The sequence below is a fragment of the Thunnus albacares genome, chromosome 13, assembly GCF_914725855.1.
Source record: "Thunnus albacares chromosome 13, fThuAlb1.1, whole genome shotgun sequence".
Taxonomy (NCBI): domain Eukaryota; kingdom Metazoa; phylum Chordata; class Actinopteri; order Scombriformes; family Scombridae; genus Thunnus; species Thunnus albacares.
This window is the reverse complement of record NC_058118.1, coordinates 16,823,620-16,837,549: the sequence shown is the minus strand read 5'-3', so window position 1 is coordinate 16,837,549 and position 13,930 is coordinate 16,823,620. Positions and strand designations below refer to the sequence as shown.

Sequence of the window (13,930 nt, the reverse complement as noted above, 5' to 3'; positions counted from 1 at the left end):
CCGCCCCCTCGCCGTTTGATTGACAGCTGTGATCCCGAGACAGCAGGGTGGCCAGTCACGCTCTCGCCATGCAAATGAGCCGCGCTCGGGCCGGGCGGGTGCCCATGTGGACCAGCACCATGCCTTGTTGTTCTGAGCGCTGATTGGCTCGCTGGCGCCAGATCGGTGTTCATGCGCTGCGGGAAGGAAAACACGGAGGCCCGGAGCACAACGGACGGGACTTCGTTCTGTCGTTTCTCGCGGGGATAACGCGAGTACACCGGTAGCCCCGGTTGTTGTAGGAGCTTATAAACTCATGTGGTAATAGTTATAATATCTCTAACGTCAAAGGGAGTTAAATGGTGGGTTGCCTGAGCTGGCAGCGCGGAGTAGCAGGCAGTGATGCGGTCTCCGGTGCTTGTAGGAGGCCGTAGTAACAGGGCGGGGCAGGACTCCGGGAGGGGCGGGCCTTAACGAGAACACGACTCGCCTTGTTGTGTGTGTATTCCCGTGCTCTCATCGCCATCTTGTTGCAATCCTATTTTTTTTTTATTTTTTTTTTTCACGTATGCGAGGATCTACTTTCCGATTGCTCGGATTAAAAATCACCCCTCTTATTTGAGGAGAAACGCAGGGGAAGAAAAGCTCGGGCGTGCGGGTGTGAACCGTGCACACGGCGCTTCCTACCGGGACACTACCTTACCCCCAGCTCGGTCTTTTTCCTCCTTCCGTCCCGGGCCACCGGGTCGCCTGCCGTGAGGATTTACGCGCAATGAGCATCGATACACTTCTGGAGGCGGCCAGATATCTGGAATGGCAAGCCCAGCAACAACAGATCACACGTGGTGAGTTGAACATCAGACCGCTGCAACCTGAACGTACGTGACACGGACCGGATCAGTGTGAGCTCAGTCCTCCGCTGCTCTTATTGAACCGTATCCCGTCACTATCCACGGCTTGGCTCGCGTTTACAACCGACCCGCCTATAATGGACGGAAGCGTGTGTAGTTTTCTGGTTTGTCATCCTGGGTTCATGCCAAATAAATAAAATAAAAAAAGATTCCCTGCAAACCTTGATAATTCCCGAGTGGCTGATTATTGCACATATTTGTCTTCTCTTAATGCGGAAACAGGCAAAGTTGAACTACTTTGCGCGCTCTCGGTGTGTGTGTGTGTGACAATTTCAAGTGACTCACCGTAGGCGCGCGCGTGTGCGTGCGTATGTGTGTGTGTGTGTGTCAGACAGATAGCAGAGGGGTTCCTGTGCATTTCTGCTCTGTATCTTTTGTTATAAGGGTCAGGAGTGCACTTTATTGCAGCATATGCATCTAGAAGCTCAAATGCATTTAAAAAAACGATTCAAACTGGTGATGTAATAATATTATATTTTTTCTCAGGGTTTCCGTGTATATGTGTTATAAAAGACCCCCTCTCTGAATCGATTTGCCCTAGTTTTTGTCCGTCGAGCACCGGCAGGGCGGTGGCGAGCAGCGGCTGCTCTTTACATAATACCCTGACATCGCTCAGCTATCTTATGACACACACCGGGGCGGGCCCTCACACGCTCGCCTCGTTCCGTGTGTATACGGAGCGCGCGCGAGACTACATAAAACATACTATTCGTTTGAAACCGATGAGTTGTCAATTGAAATAATCATCACTAAACAATATAAAATACAGGGGTTGGGGGGCTGCTTTTTGTGTTTCACCCCCTCTGATGACGTGTCAGACAAATCAACCCACTCCCCCCCTCCTCCCTCCTCCCCGCATACTCGCCCTACCGCGTGCCAGGAACCGCCCACAACGACCACGTGCACAACCCCCCCCCCTCTCCTCTCCCACACACACACACACACACCGCCCTTCCCATTCAGCCTATTGACAGTGGCGGGTCAGAGAGGGAGAAAAAAGAGGGGAGGGGGGTAAGTAGGGCAACCTCGCCTGCACGCCCCCACCCTAAACCCAGACTCAATGCAAAAGTTATGTAATTTACGTTTGCGTGCATTTGGCAATCTGGAGCATGGTGAGTGTGTGGATTGTAATGCAAGAGCTGGAAAAACCAGTTTGGGATGCACCAGTATGCAAGAATACTCTCAGCTGATGGCAATTTTATCGTCTGTAATGTGTCAGATATTATTTTCACTCCTGGTATGAGGCCCCTTATGGAATCTACTCTTTAAAAGTATGTTATATTAGCAATGGAAAAGGAAGAAATTACTGACCAAAGTCTCCTTTTTTGCAACTAAAAAATCATCATAATGCTTTTAAAAAAAGGATACTTTCCAATACTGATATACAGTATATTATTATACTGAAATAATCAAACTGACAACTTTAGCGATGAGCTGTGTTTCACTGTTACACATTACAGGAGACCTAACTGCTTATCATTGTAAAACAGACACTTTACAGTTTTGTTTTTGTACCAGTCTTTGATTACAGAAGCTGGACAAAAGAAATTTCTGGTACGACACTACGATAAGCTCTTGATCACCCAGACCGACTTAACAGATAGGAAGTCTGAATGAAAGAGCCCCTTCAAATGTGCTTTCAATGTAAGTTTTTTTTTTTTAGGCTTCAGCAGTCTGAGTTAATCATATCAAATGGATATCTGCCACATTTACAGTCTTTTTGGCATCAAATTCCCTCTTTGTGTTTCCCTGTTGAGCTGCAGCAGAAGTATAGTAACAAAAAGAGGGACTTTGGCACTAAAAGGACTTTAACGTTGAAAGATATCTACTTGATTTGACTAATTTCGACTCTTTTGTCCCCCATCACTTGCATTGTAAGTTCATTATGTAGGGATCTTCTAATGGCCAGTATAAACAAGAGGAATGATTACAGCAAGAAAAGCTAGTTCAATGATCATTTGGGCACCTGATGACTGTTTTAAGACCGACTTGAAAAATTGTGAACCCGTCCTTTAAAACCAAGCATAATGCACTTATCAATCCATCTTACACTGCAGGCCAGGAGTTAGAAGAGATTGTAATTCTGCTGCAGCACAATTAACAGTGTTTTAACTGGACTGTTGTCAAATCTCAGAGACATACCGTAGTTGTGTTTGTGCGTATCGCCTTGATGAAAGTAACCACGCGGGCCTTCTCTGAGGTGAACTATTGCCCTATCTGAAAGGAAATTGCGTCATCAGAGGAGACGAAAGTGTTACTTAACGTGTAGCCAGACGTGTTGGCAAGTGGTGTTTCTGTTTTGTTCTATAATGGTCGTGGTGGCCGGGATGTGTGTTGGCGTTGTGCAGGTTTGAGGAATCCCTGGGATCTTCTGTTTCTAATGTTGCTGTTTCCATGGTAACGGAGGGCTTTCCGCATTGCTTTTGAGTCTGCCTGCCACGGTGTGCAGTAACTACTCACTCGTATCAAGAAGTGTGTGTTATGTGTGTGTGCGCACTTCTGCGTACACAACATGAGCACAGCGTGGGAACATTCCTGTCCTACGGTGTGATTTTTTTTTTTTCTTTTGTGACATTTATGTTTACATTTTGTTTTCTTTTGCAATGCAGCAATGCTTCATTTATATGTTGTCATGGTGCCAACTCCGGGTGATCCAGTGTGAGTGGCTCCTTGACAATAGACCACTCCCGTTGGTCAGACGGTGCTGACATAGCCCAGGGGTAGAAGCATGCTCAGTGCTGGAACGGTCCAATCGCAGCACAGACAGAGGGGGGTTCTCTCCAGTCAGGAAATAGATGCAGACTCGATTTCTGTGGTTATTTCCCCCCTCCCCATCGTCTTATTCCCTGATGACATCATTCTTTGTGTGTGTTTGTGTGCACGTACTGTTTAGAGGTATACAAAGTGACATCCGCCCTGATAAAGTGATCTGTAGCATAACAATGAAACAACCAATATTAACAAAAGGGAACTTGCATATTTGTTGCATGTTGGTCTATAAATTACAAGTAATTCATGTTTTACAAACTGGATGCACATAATCCTTCATATTCGTAAGCATTCAGGGATATTAGTGTGTGTGTGTGTGTCTGCATTGGTGTTGTCACATTGTGTATGCAAGGATATGAAAAGCAAATTTAACCAATGTGTGCATGCAAATACTCAGCATGACTTTTTCTTGCATGTGAACTGAGAGCAGGTTGTCTGATGTTTGACCATCACACTTCCTGGTTGAGCCTTCTTACATTCGCCCTCATCGTCTGTACTTCTAATTTCTTTTGTTCGTCTTGTTTTCTACAGAGGAAGAGCAGCGCAAAGAGAAGGAGCTCATCAACAGGGAGGCAGAGTCGAGACGCGTGGAGCTTGTCGCCTCTTCGTCCCTGACAGTCAGAGCCAACCATGTCGCTTGGGGCGATGACCCTCACCGTCAACAGCCGCACCACCCTCCTGCCCCTCCACTCCCCTCTCTGCCACCCCCTCAAGTCCCCATTGCTGTCATTCCAGTGGTCCCAGTTGTCACTGCGACACCCTCGGTCCCAGCCCTTCCGCTTACAACGCCGATTGCAGCGGCACCAACGACACTTAATGGCTCCCCGCCAGCCAAAAACGCCTCCTCCCCTCCGCAGCAACAACAACAACAGCAGCAGCAGCAGCAGCAGCAGCCGCAGCCACAGCCGGCCTCTCGCCACCTGTTGTGCGCCCCCCAGATGAAGTTAGAGACAACTCCGCAGCTTGTTGGTGTAAAGCCCAACCAACCACAGCCTCAGGTTCAGATTCAGTACCCAACCTCCATCAGCACTAACGGCTCTGGCTCTCAACATGCACTGATTCCTCATCAAGCTCCACCCACATCTCAGCCGCGGCCTAATGGAGTGACGATGGAGGACCTGAGGGGGATGGAGGGGAAGAGGAGACCTGGAGGGTCAGTTTATGTGTATGTGTGTGTATTAAATTTGATTTTTAGAATTCAAATGTGTTTATTTTTGTATTTGATCATTTATGTTGTGTGTTTCCAGAGCGGGGACCAGAGAGGTGCATAACAAACTGGAGAAGAACAGGTTAGTTATTATACAAACTTCTCCATTATTGCAGTTGATGCTAACTTGCCAGGAGTAAAAGAAAACAGCCTTGTGTTTTTCTTTAGCTTGACCACCACATACACATATTTTTATGTTTTACCAAGTGTTTTATGAAAGAGTTTCATAAGCCCAAATGTCATGGCATTTCCTCAGCCTATAGAGAACCGTGAAATCCTTCACAAGCATGGAAAATCAGAGTTATGAGGTCTCTTTAAATGACAAGAGCATGGTTAACTTCTGAACCATGCTATTTTCCAAGGCAGTTTGCTAATGACAACCATACCAAAGTGTGACTTTCTCGTTTCTGACTCTTGGCCCTTCAGGCGAGCGCACCTCAAAGAGTGTTTTGAGACGCTGAAGAAGAATGTTCCAAATGTTGATGAGAAGAAAACCTCCAACCTCAGCGTCCTCCGCAGCGCTTTGCGTTACATACAGGTAGAGTTGTAATACATTTCCTCAGATTTCCCACCACAGTGAGACTGTAAGCCTGTAGTTACTGGTGTGGTCCAACATTACATTTTGGGGACTACTCCCTGCTTCTTATTTTTCATCTTATTGTTTTCATTTTTCTCTGGTTTAGAACTGATTGGTTCAGCTCTGGGAGCAGCGCACGCTTTGGCCCAGTGTAATAGATGCACAATGCTTGTTTTGTTAGGCATTAAACTGTTTTGTGTTGGGTCGTGTCTTGTGACAATGATATGCTATCCACCAAATAATAGTGAATCAGCTCATAGGAAAGTGGTGAATAAAACCAATGTTACAACTATACCATATGTTTTTTAAGAGTCTACTTTTCTTGAGAACATTAATTTGCATTTTAAGCATTTTAGTGAGATTCTTATCCTGTGGAAATGTTGTTGTGTAACACCATCCTCTGGTCATGTAGTCTCACGCAGTATGAAATAGGAAAAGAACTGTTTGTCCCAGGAACTAAACAGCTTGAACAGATAAAGGTTAAACATTTTTGTTGAGGAAGACTTGTAGCATATTGAAGCTGAGTAGGAAACTAACATTACATATGGAGGGATGGAGCTGAGGACGGTGTGGGGGAGGGGACTGTATAGTGGTTCCTTTTTTTGTCGAGTAGAGAAGCTCCATGATTTTGAGTTCAATGAAATATTCAATTGGGAACTAAATTAGGCCGCAAGATGGGAGAACTTGTTCAAAACAAGACTTGCTGCAAGGTCTCGGGCCATTGTTTAGGGAGCGAAGCACAGAGGGATTTGAGGCCTTTGAGGTCTTTGACAAGAGATGATAGTTTTGATATGAGGCTGAGCCAAGCTGCTGTTGAGGAAATGTATTCTGCAGAGCCCAGTTTTTATGCTTTAAAAGTAAAATGTAACATACTGATTCATCATTTGTCAAGCAAAAATGTCAAATATTTAAGTAGAGCTTCTCAAATCTGAGGAATTGTTGTTTTGTATGTTTTTATATGATTGTAAATTGAATATTTTGGACTCTTGGTCCAACATAGAAAGCAGTATGAAGATATTCCTTTCAGCTCTTGGAATTTGTCTCAGGCATTTTTCACTATTTTCTCATCTTCCTAGACTAAACAAATAATTGATAAATCAAAAACATAATCAATTGTACAATAATCATTAGATTCCACCCAGTCGCCACACAGCTAGCACTAGATCCTCTTCATTAGGGCTGCCCCCGTCTCAGGATTTTCACAGTCGGCACTTCAGAAAGATGCAGAAAGAGAGGGTGAGATGACGTGTTCTCATATTCTCATCTATATTCCTCTATATTTATGTAGTTACATGTATTTCATTCTCGTAGCCTTACATACTAAACAACATTATTACGTTTTGTTTCTTTCTTCAATACAGCCTTGTATGAAAAATTCATGTCTCCGCTCAGTTACCACAGTTACAGTACAATCAAGTGCACCCCACACTAAACTGAGAAAATAGCCTACATGAGTCACGTGTTTTAGCTGTAAGACTCGTGTTTTAATGCTGTTCATCATCTGTGATGTGAAAATATCAGATTTACACTCAGTCAGAGAGATAAAAAGTGTAAATTCTGGTACCTTTGAGTTCTGTTTCTATATATCTGAAGAGTGGATCACACTGGATGTTAGAGGAGGAGACGGCAGAGACGCTGGTATGCATCTGCTCAGCTGACATTGCTGCATTTAACACCAGAGCTGAGAAGTCGGAGCAGGAAACACAGTCGCTTTGCTTCACGCTGTCCTCTGCTTCCATTTAGGCCATTTAGACTCAAGAATCTGTAAAAGTTTTCGGCCTGTCTGCATTACTCTGTGCAGGAAAAACTTTAAAAACTCCCCTTTAAACTGGAAGAAACTTTGAGCAGAAGTGGGCTCTACGTGGGCAGCCATCTGCCTTGACTGGTTGGGTTTAGGGAGAAGAGGGACGGAGAGAGATGCGCAGCAACAACAATAATAGCAATAACAATAATAATAATAGAAATACGACCAATAATAATAGTAGTGGGTGTCATGCAGGACCATGGGGGGCAGCAGGTGGTCTGCAGCCACAGCTCCACAGACACCTGCGAGAAATGAAAGCACAAAACTCCGGGGAAGAAGCCAAGTTAGTAACATGCATTAATGGGGCATGAATGCGTAAAGATGGAGAGGGGGAGAGAGGAGCTCAGTGCATCATGGGAAGTTCCCCGGCAGTCTAGGCCATGGATGTATTATAAGAGCTGGATAAGGCGCCAACGCTCAGCCTTGCAGCCAATTTTTCCCAGTGGCCACTTCCGGTATTGCAGCGAAAAAACCTCCCTGCGGGGGACTCTTTCTATTATGAACTTTTGATCCATGGAGGTTTTATATTTGTAAAACTTTCCTCGAGACAAGAAAAGTGATTTTAAAAATCTGTGACATCATCACAATGTAAAGTCTATGGGTCGAGTGGGACCTTGTAGTGGGGGAAACACTATTGCGCATACTCAGTGGGCCGCACAATGTGGAAGCAAAGAAAGCTGGAAGCTACACACTTTTTTGGCGTATGAGCCAGCCAAGCAATTCCTATAGGACTGAATGGGTGCCATTTTTAGTCCGGTATCCAGCTCTTATAATACATCCATGGTTTAGGCCTATTGCAGCATAACCAGGGGCTGGTCCAAGGCAAGCCTGAGCCGGCTTTAACTATAAGCTTTATCAAAAAGGAAAGTTTTAAGTCTACCCTTAAACATAGAGAGGGTGTCTGCCTCCCAGACCCAAACTGGAACATGGTTCCACAGGAGAGGAGCCTGATAGCTGAAGGCTCTGCCTCCCATTCTAGTTTTAGAGATTCTAGGAACCACAAGTAAGCCTGCGTTCTGGGAGCGCAGTGGGGTAGTAGGGTAATAGGATACTATGATCTCTTTAAGATATGATAATGCCCGATTATTAAGGGAATTGGAGGTGAGGAGGATTTCAAATTCTATCCTGGATTTTACAGGGAGCCAGTGCAGAGAAGCTAAAATGGGAGAAATATGATCTCTTTTTCTCATTTTTGTCAGTACATGTGCAGCTGCATTCTGGCCCAGCTGCAGCAGAGAGATATATAGAGAGAGAAACAGCACATTTTCCTCTAATCTATAATATAATCGTAGGTTTTATTGTAGATGGGTGTCTGAACCCCTTCTTTTTTTCCTTTCTCTCTCTCCACCTCTTCTCATGTAAACCTGTAAATCTCAGTCTCTCTCCCTCTCTCTCTCTGAGCCATGTGAGATCTGAGCACATGGCTAGCGCAAGCCCGGTGATGTCACCGCTGCTCGTCCGCTCTGCACCTCTAGGTTGCAGAGAGAGAGAGAGACAGAGAGAGACAGTGACAGGTACCGGGTGCATTAATGAAGCGTGCTCCTTAAGCAGCGTTAAAACAGATGAATTTGTACTGATATGCTGTATCTCAGATTTTCTTTGTTTTATAACCTCTGTCTGTCTCAATCTTTTCTTCATTTCATCTCTGTCCCTCTTGCCCCATGTCGCCCCGCTGTCTCAAGCCTTTAGAACACTTGGTAACCATGGCAACAGGCGGCAGGTGGTCAGGGCACTGTAGTCAGTCCATCCTCCATGTTTTTCTATGTCGGAGAGTGTGTGTGTGTGTGTGTGTGTGTGTGTGTGAGATGTAAACTAATCAAATTCAGGTTGTATTGATCTATTTGTCAAAGCTCGTGAATGATGGTGCAGGGATGTGACTTCAGGCATTCCCATTAGCTCATGTTGAAATTTTTTTTCTGCTTTGTCCTAATATTAAACTTGTGAAGACCACGTGTCTGCACAGACACATCTCTGATTAAGGCAAAGACACCTGTTCAGACAAAAAATCATCAGACTTGAATCATTTTCACCTTTTTTTTTTTGATTTGGGAGAATGTATTGAAAGAGGAAGGATAAAGGAGACATACATGAAGGGGAGGAGGGAGTATAAAGGGGGGGGGGGGGTGTCAAGGGAGCGATGGATGGGGAAGTGTAGGGGGAGGGAGTGTGGGATGGAAGTGAAGAGGAGGGAGGAGGAGGAGGAGGAGGAGGAGGAGGAGGAGGGGGCTGTGAGTGAGCTAAAGCACCTGACTGGAAAACATCCAGTCACACCACTCCTTATATGTAATTGCCCCTATGCTTCACCCAATTAGAGAGCTCCTTATGTTCTTCTACAAACTGCTGCTCAAGCAGCCAAATCCTGGCGGATGAGGTTGCCAGGGAAACGGCTATGGGTGGCAGCTGTTTCCTTGGTGATTTGCTGCAGGACTAATGGTGTTTGGGTTTGTACGGGAAGACCTTGAAATGATGTTCACGGATGCACATGTGCACATATAGAAGCAGTGGTCGTCCCTCTGCGGATAGCAAGAACTTAAAAATCTTTAGACTGGTATGTGTGTCAGTAGTGTTTTGTCTGTTAACACAAAACCACCAATATACTTTCACTCTGGCGTCAAATGTTCTGACCTTTTTAAGACAAAATTTTTGGAAAGTCTTGAGCTGTAAAGACTGTAATCCACCTCTTTGACCTCTAAAAACTGTCCCTGCAGTCATGGGAAAAGACTGCATGAGATGAAGGTTTCACATGAGAGATGCTGAGCTGTTATTAGATGGAAGAGTTCACCAGGTCTGGACTTGGTGGCTGGTAGTTGCAAAGACGGGTGTGATTTTGGTTAGGTGCGGTGAGGACAGTGGGCTTGCGTGTGTGGCCATCATGTGCACATGAAGAGTAAACAACTTTCATTTTCTGTCCTCCTCTTTTTTTCCCCCCATCCTTCATTTCTCTCTCTGTTTGTTGCACCATCGACTATTCAACAAGTCAACTGGATGTTTAGTTTCTAGTAATGTAATGACATTAACCAGCTGCACAAAGCAAAAGCTCACCAGCATCTGACTGTTTTCTGCTTATTTCTTACTAACACAATCCCTTCATTCCTTCCTTTTCCACCTCCTCATCCTCTGATCTCCTTTTACTAACACATTTTCCTCCTGTAAACCCCCCTCCTCCCTCCCACCACCTCCCCAATTCCTCCCCAGTAATCTGTTCTAATGTCCTTAGCCTGTCGTACTGTTTGGTGTTCGTGCGTCAGCTGACCCACACAGTAACTGGGTCACAGAGATGAAGTGGTGAGGCTGGGAAAGCTGTGCTCTTTCTTTCTAAATCTTTCTCTTAAGTTTTCTTTCATTTTGTGTCTCCTGCTGTGGTTTTTTTCCATTTCATTAGTAAATCTGCTAACAGCGGCATGACAGCGCTGCGATGGGAATTAATACTTCCATTCAGTCAGACCTGACTGTAATGTTCAGGCTGCTGTAATCCAGTGACATCAGAGTTGTTTGGATGATGCTTAACTTGTGTGATTGGTGGAAACGGGCGACGGCAGGACGTTCACACCCACTCTGACCTCATTCTTGCGAAAAACAAGCATGATACTCAGGAAATGGGAGGAGCCTAATTAGATAACGCAGAGAAAAGCACTTGAACGTGATTTCATTGGCATGCGTGCACTCATGCTGGTGTATGAAACTGGGATAGTATGAAGAACTTTAAGGATTGTGTAACCTGGGAGAAATGTGGCCAAAACTGCACAGAGGAAGTAGTTGATCTCAATTCCTTTTTCTGTTGCAATGCTGTTTCTTAAAGCTGTAGAAAACTGTAAAGCTAATCCGAGCCACATACTGCTTATTGTAAACTCTCACATAGTGGCCAGAGTCTTAATTCACCACACAGAACAAGGCCTGTACTTCTATTTTCCCCTATTTTATAAGTTTCCCTGTTTTTATGATCTGCTCCTGTTTGTCGTGTTAATTAGCTGTTGCTGCTGTTAACGCAAACGCAACACTTCTTCCATCTGTTTTATATTAAAACATTTCCAAGATTTCAGGGGGCACCGCCCGTTCACTCTCCCAAAGGCTTTTTACTGAAAACTTCTGCAGGAAGTGTTGAGCTTCTTTAACTGCAGCTTAACAAGTTCAGTCAATCTGAATTAATTAAGTGAGTGTTTTTTTTATGACATGGCTGTTGTTGTACAGGTGATAATAATGCTGTTGAAACCAATCTTATGCTCTACTTGAATGTACAGGTGAACCATTAAAATACAAGTAAAATAAAGCTGTATAATGATTTGAAAATTTACAGTATACACGTTAACCTCATACTGTTCACACTTTCTTAATTATACTAGTGCTGCAACTAAAGATTGTTTTTGTTATCAATTGATCTGACGATTATTTTCTTGATTTTAATTGTTTCAATGTTGTTTTTTGTCTAAAAAATATCAGAAAAAAGTGAAAAATACCCATCACAGTTTCCCAAAACCTAACTTTACATATTCAAAAATGTTGTTTTATTCGACCAAATGTCCAAAAGCCCCAAAATATTCAGTTTAATATCATATATGACACACAAACGCATCAAATGGTTACATTTGAGAAGCTACAATCAGTGAAATTTTGACATTTTTCCTGGAAAAATAATTTTCTGACAGTCGACTAATTGATTAATTGTTTCAGTTCTAAATTATAACATGATTGTTTATTATACTGTAAGTGTTTTACATGTACTGGGGATGCTCATCTGCTGTGCTTTCTGTGTCACCTCTGGTAGACTCTGAAGCGTAAGGAGAAGGAGTACGAGCATGAGATGGAGCGTTTGGCCAGAGAGAAGATCGCTACACAGCAGCGACTGGCCGAGCTGAAGAATGAACTCAGCCAGTGCATGGACGTCATGGAGATCGACAGAGTCCTCCGACAGACCATCCAGCCGGAGGACGACCAGGCCTCCACATCCACCGCCTCAGGTACAGCGCACTTAACATTTTACATGAATACTTAATACAGAACTAATTACTAGAAGTAGTAGTACACACACAGATGGCGTTGTTTCTTGGATCATATCATGACTGTTTCCACTCTGACCTACAGAGGGAGAAGACAACTTCGAGCAGGACATTGACGAGGATGTCCCCGCTCCTCCTGCTCCCACGTCCCTCCCCAAACCAGCAACCTCCATCTTACAAACTCAGCAGCTCCTCACCTCTCACCTGTCGATACAGCACACCACCCTTCCTATCTCTGGAGTCCTGACCAAGCCCCCGCCCTCTGCTCCCCCTCCCCCTCAACCCATCGCCCCTGCACTAGCCCCAGGTCCGCCCCCCGGGCCACCGGCTCATGCCATTCAGACCCCGACTGTGCAGGTGCAGCCCACCGTCATCGCTCACGCCACTGTTTCCCACCCTTCAGTCATCCAGGCCGTCAACCACGGCCTGCCAGCCAATCAAAAGCACCTAACACACATCGCCCCGTCACCTGGCCCCACCTCCTCCACCCCTCAACCAATCGCGGCAACTCCAGCTCCTGCCGCCACTCACCAGCCGATTGCCGCCCAGCCCATCGGACACATCACCGTCCACCCGGTGGCTCACCTGGCAACGCCCCTGCCATCCCATCTCCCTCTCTACCCCCCAGGTGTGTCTGTCTCTGTCTCCCAGCCTGCCATGATGGGCCACATCACCCACACCTTCACCCACCACCCCCACGTCCAGGCGAACCCTCAAGCTAACACTAATGGAGCCCAGGTGAACAGCGCAGGCGTGGTGAGCCAGGGGAGCCCGTCGCTAGGGAAACCCACAGCGGTCCTGGCCCCTCACCCCCAACTGGTCGGGCAGGCTGCCGTCCTTAACCCTGTCACCATGGTTACAGTCCCAACCTTCCCCGTCAGCACGCTCAAACTGGCCTGAAAGAATGAAAAACAGAAATATAAGTGGAATGGACTGACGAATGGCAGACAGGAGAAGAAGAAAAAGATTCAGTGCCCGCCCAGGAAGAATGCCTGAATCAGTTTTCACACTCCTATCAATAATCAATAGCTCTGACAGATACGAGGAACTTCACAAAAAAACTGTTTTTTTGGACGTGTGGTCATTATCTCCAGAGATTTCTTGGTCACAGCTCTGTTCATTAACCTGTTTCTGAACAATAACATTAAAGCAGAGTCAGAGGATCAGGCCATTGTTTGTGAAAATAAGACTGTGACATTTGTCCCCCGCTGCAAAGACAGGAACTCTGTTTTACCTTCCTTCCTTCCTTCCTTCCTCCCTCCTTTCCTTTCCTTCCTGTACAACCAGAAGCACTAACATAATAAGCTCAGTTCACACTCAGGCATCAAGGATTTACCTTAACTATTCACTCACTCATTGAGGGAAAGCGCATGAGAGAGTGAGTCATTAGGCTGTTGCCGTGGTGATACAGTATGTGCCCATTTTGTATTCATGTAATCTTGATGTCATGTAGCGGAATAATGTCACTGATGCGTTTGAGACATCTTCAGTCTCACTTATCCAGATCAGTTACACTATGATTATGTGTGAAGTAGACGACGTCACACAGTCAGAAGAAATCGTTATCACTTACTGACGCAGTTCAGCACTTTTTGTCACTTGAGTTCCACAACATGAAATTTACTGATTTTAAACTGCATCTCCCATTTTTTCCCCTTTGCCGCCAATCCAAGTACAGAACGTTGCTCC

General features: G+C 45.2%; 1 protein-coding gene across 2 annotated transcripts; it reads left to right on the top strand.

Moving 5' to 3' along the window:
• Window positions 1-414: 414 nt before the first annotated feature.
• Window positions 415-13,791, top strand: mntb (MAX network transcriptional repressor b). 2 transcript variants are annotated; one of them, XM_044371584.1, is made up of 6 exons: window positions 415-824; window positions 4,191-4,824; window positions 4,907-4,948; window positions 5,293-5,404; window positions 12,010-12,202; window positions 12,327-13,791. In XM_044371584.1, exons 1-6 carry the CDS (start codon window positions 752-754, stop codon window positions 13,139-13,141), a joined length of 1,869 nt encoding a protein of 622 aa, XP_044227519.1. In that variant the 5' UTR covers window positions 415-751; the 3' UTR covers window positions 13,142-13,791. The 2 variants fall into 2 exon arrangements, with proteins under 2 accessions (XP_044227519.1, XP_044227520.1); XM_044371585.1 differs by having other exon boundaries at window positions 417-824; window positions 4,191-4,812.
• The last annotated feature ends 139 nt before the right edge of the window (window positions 13,792-13,930 follow it).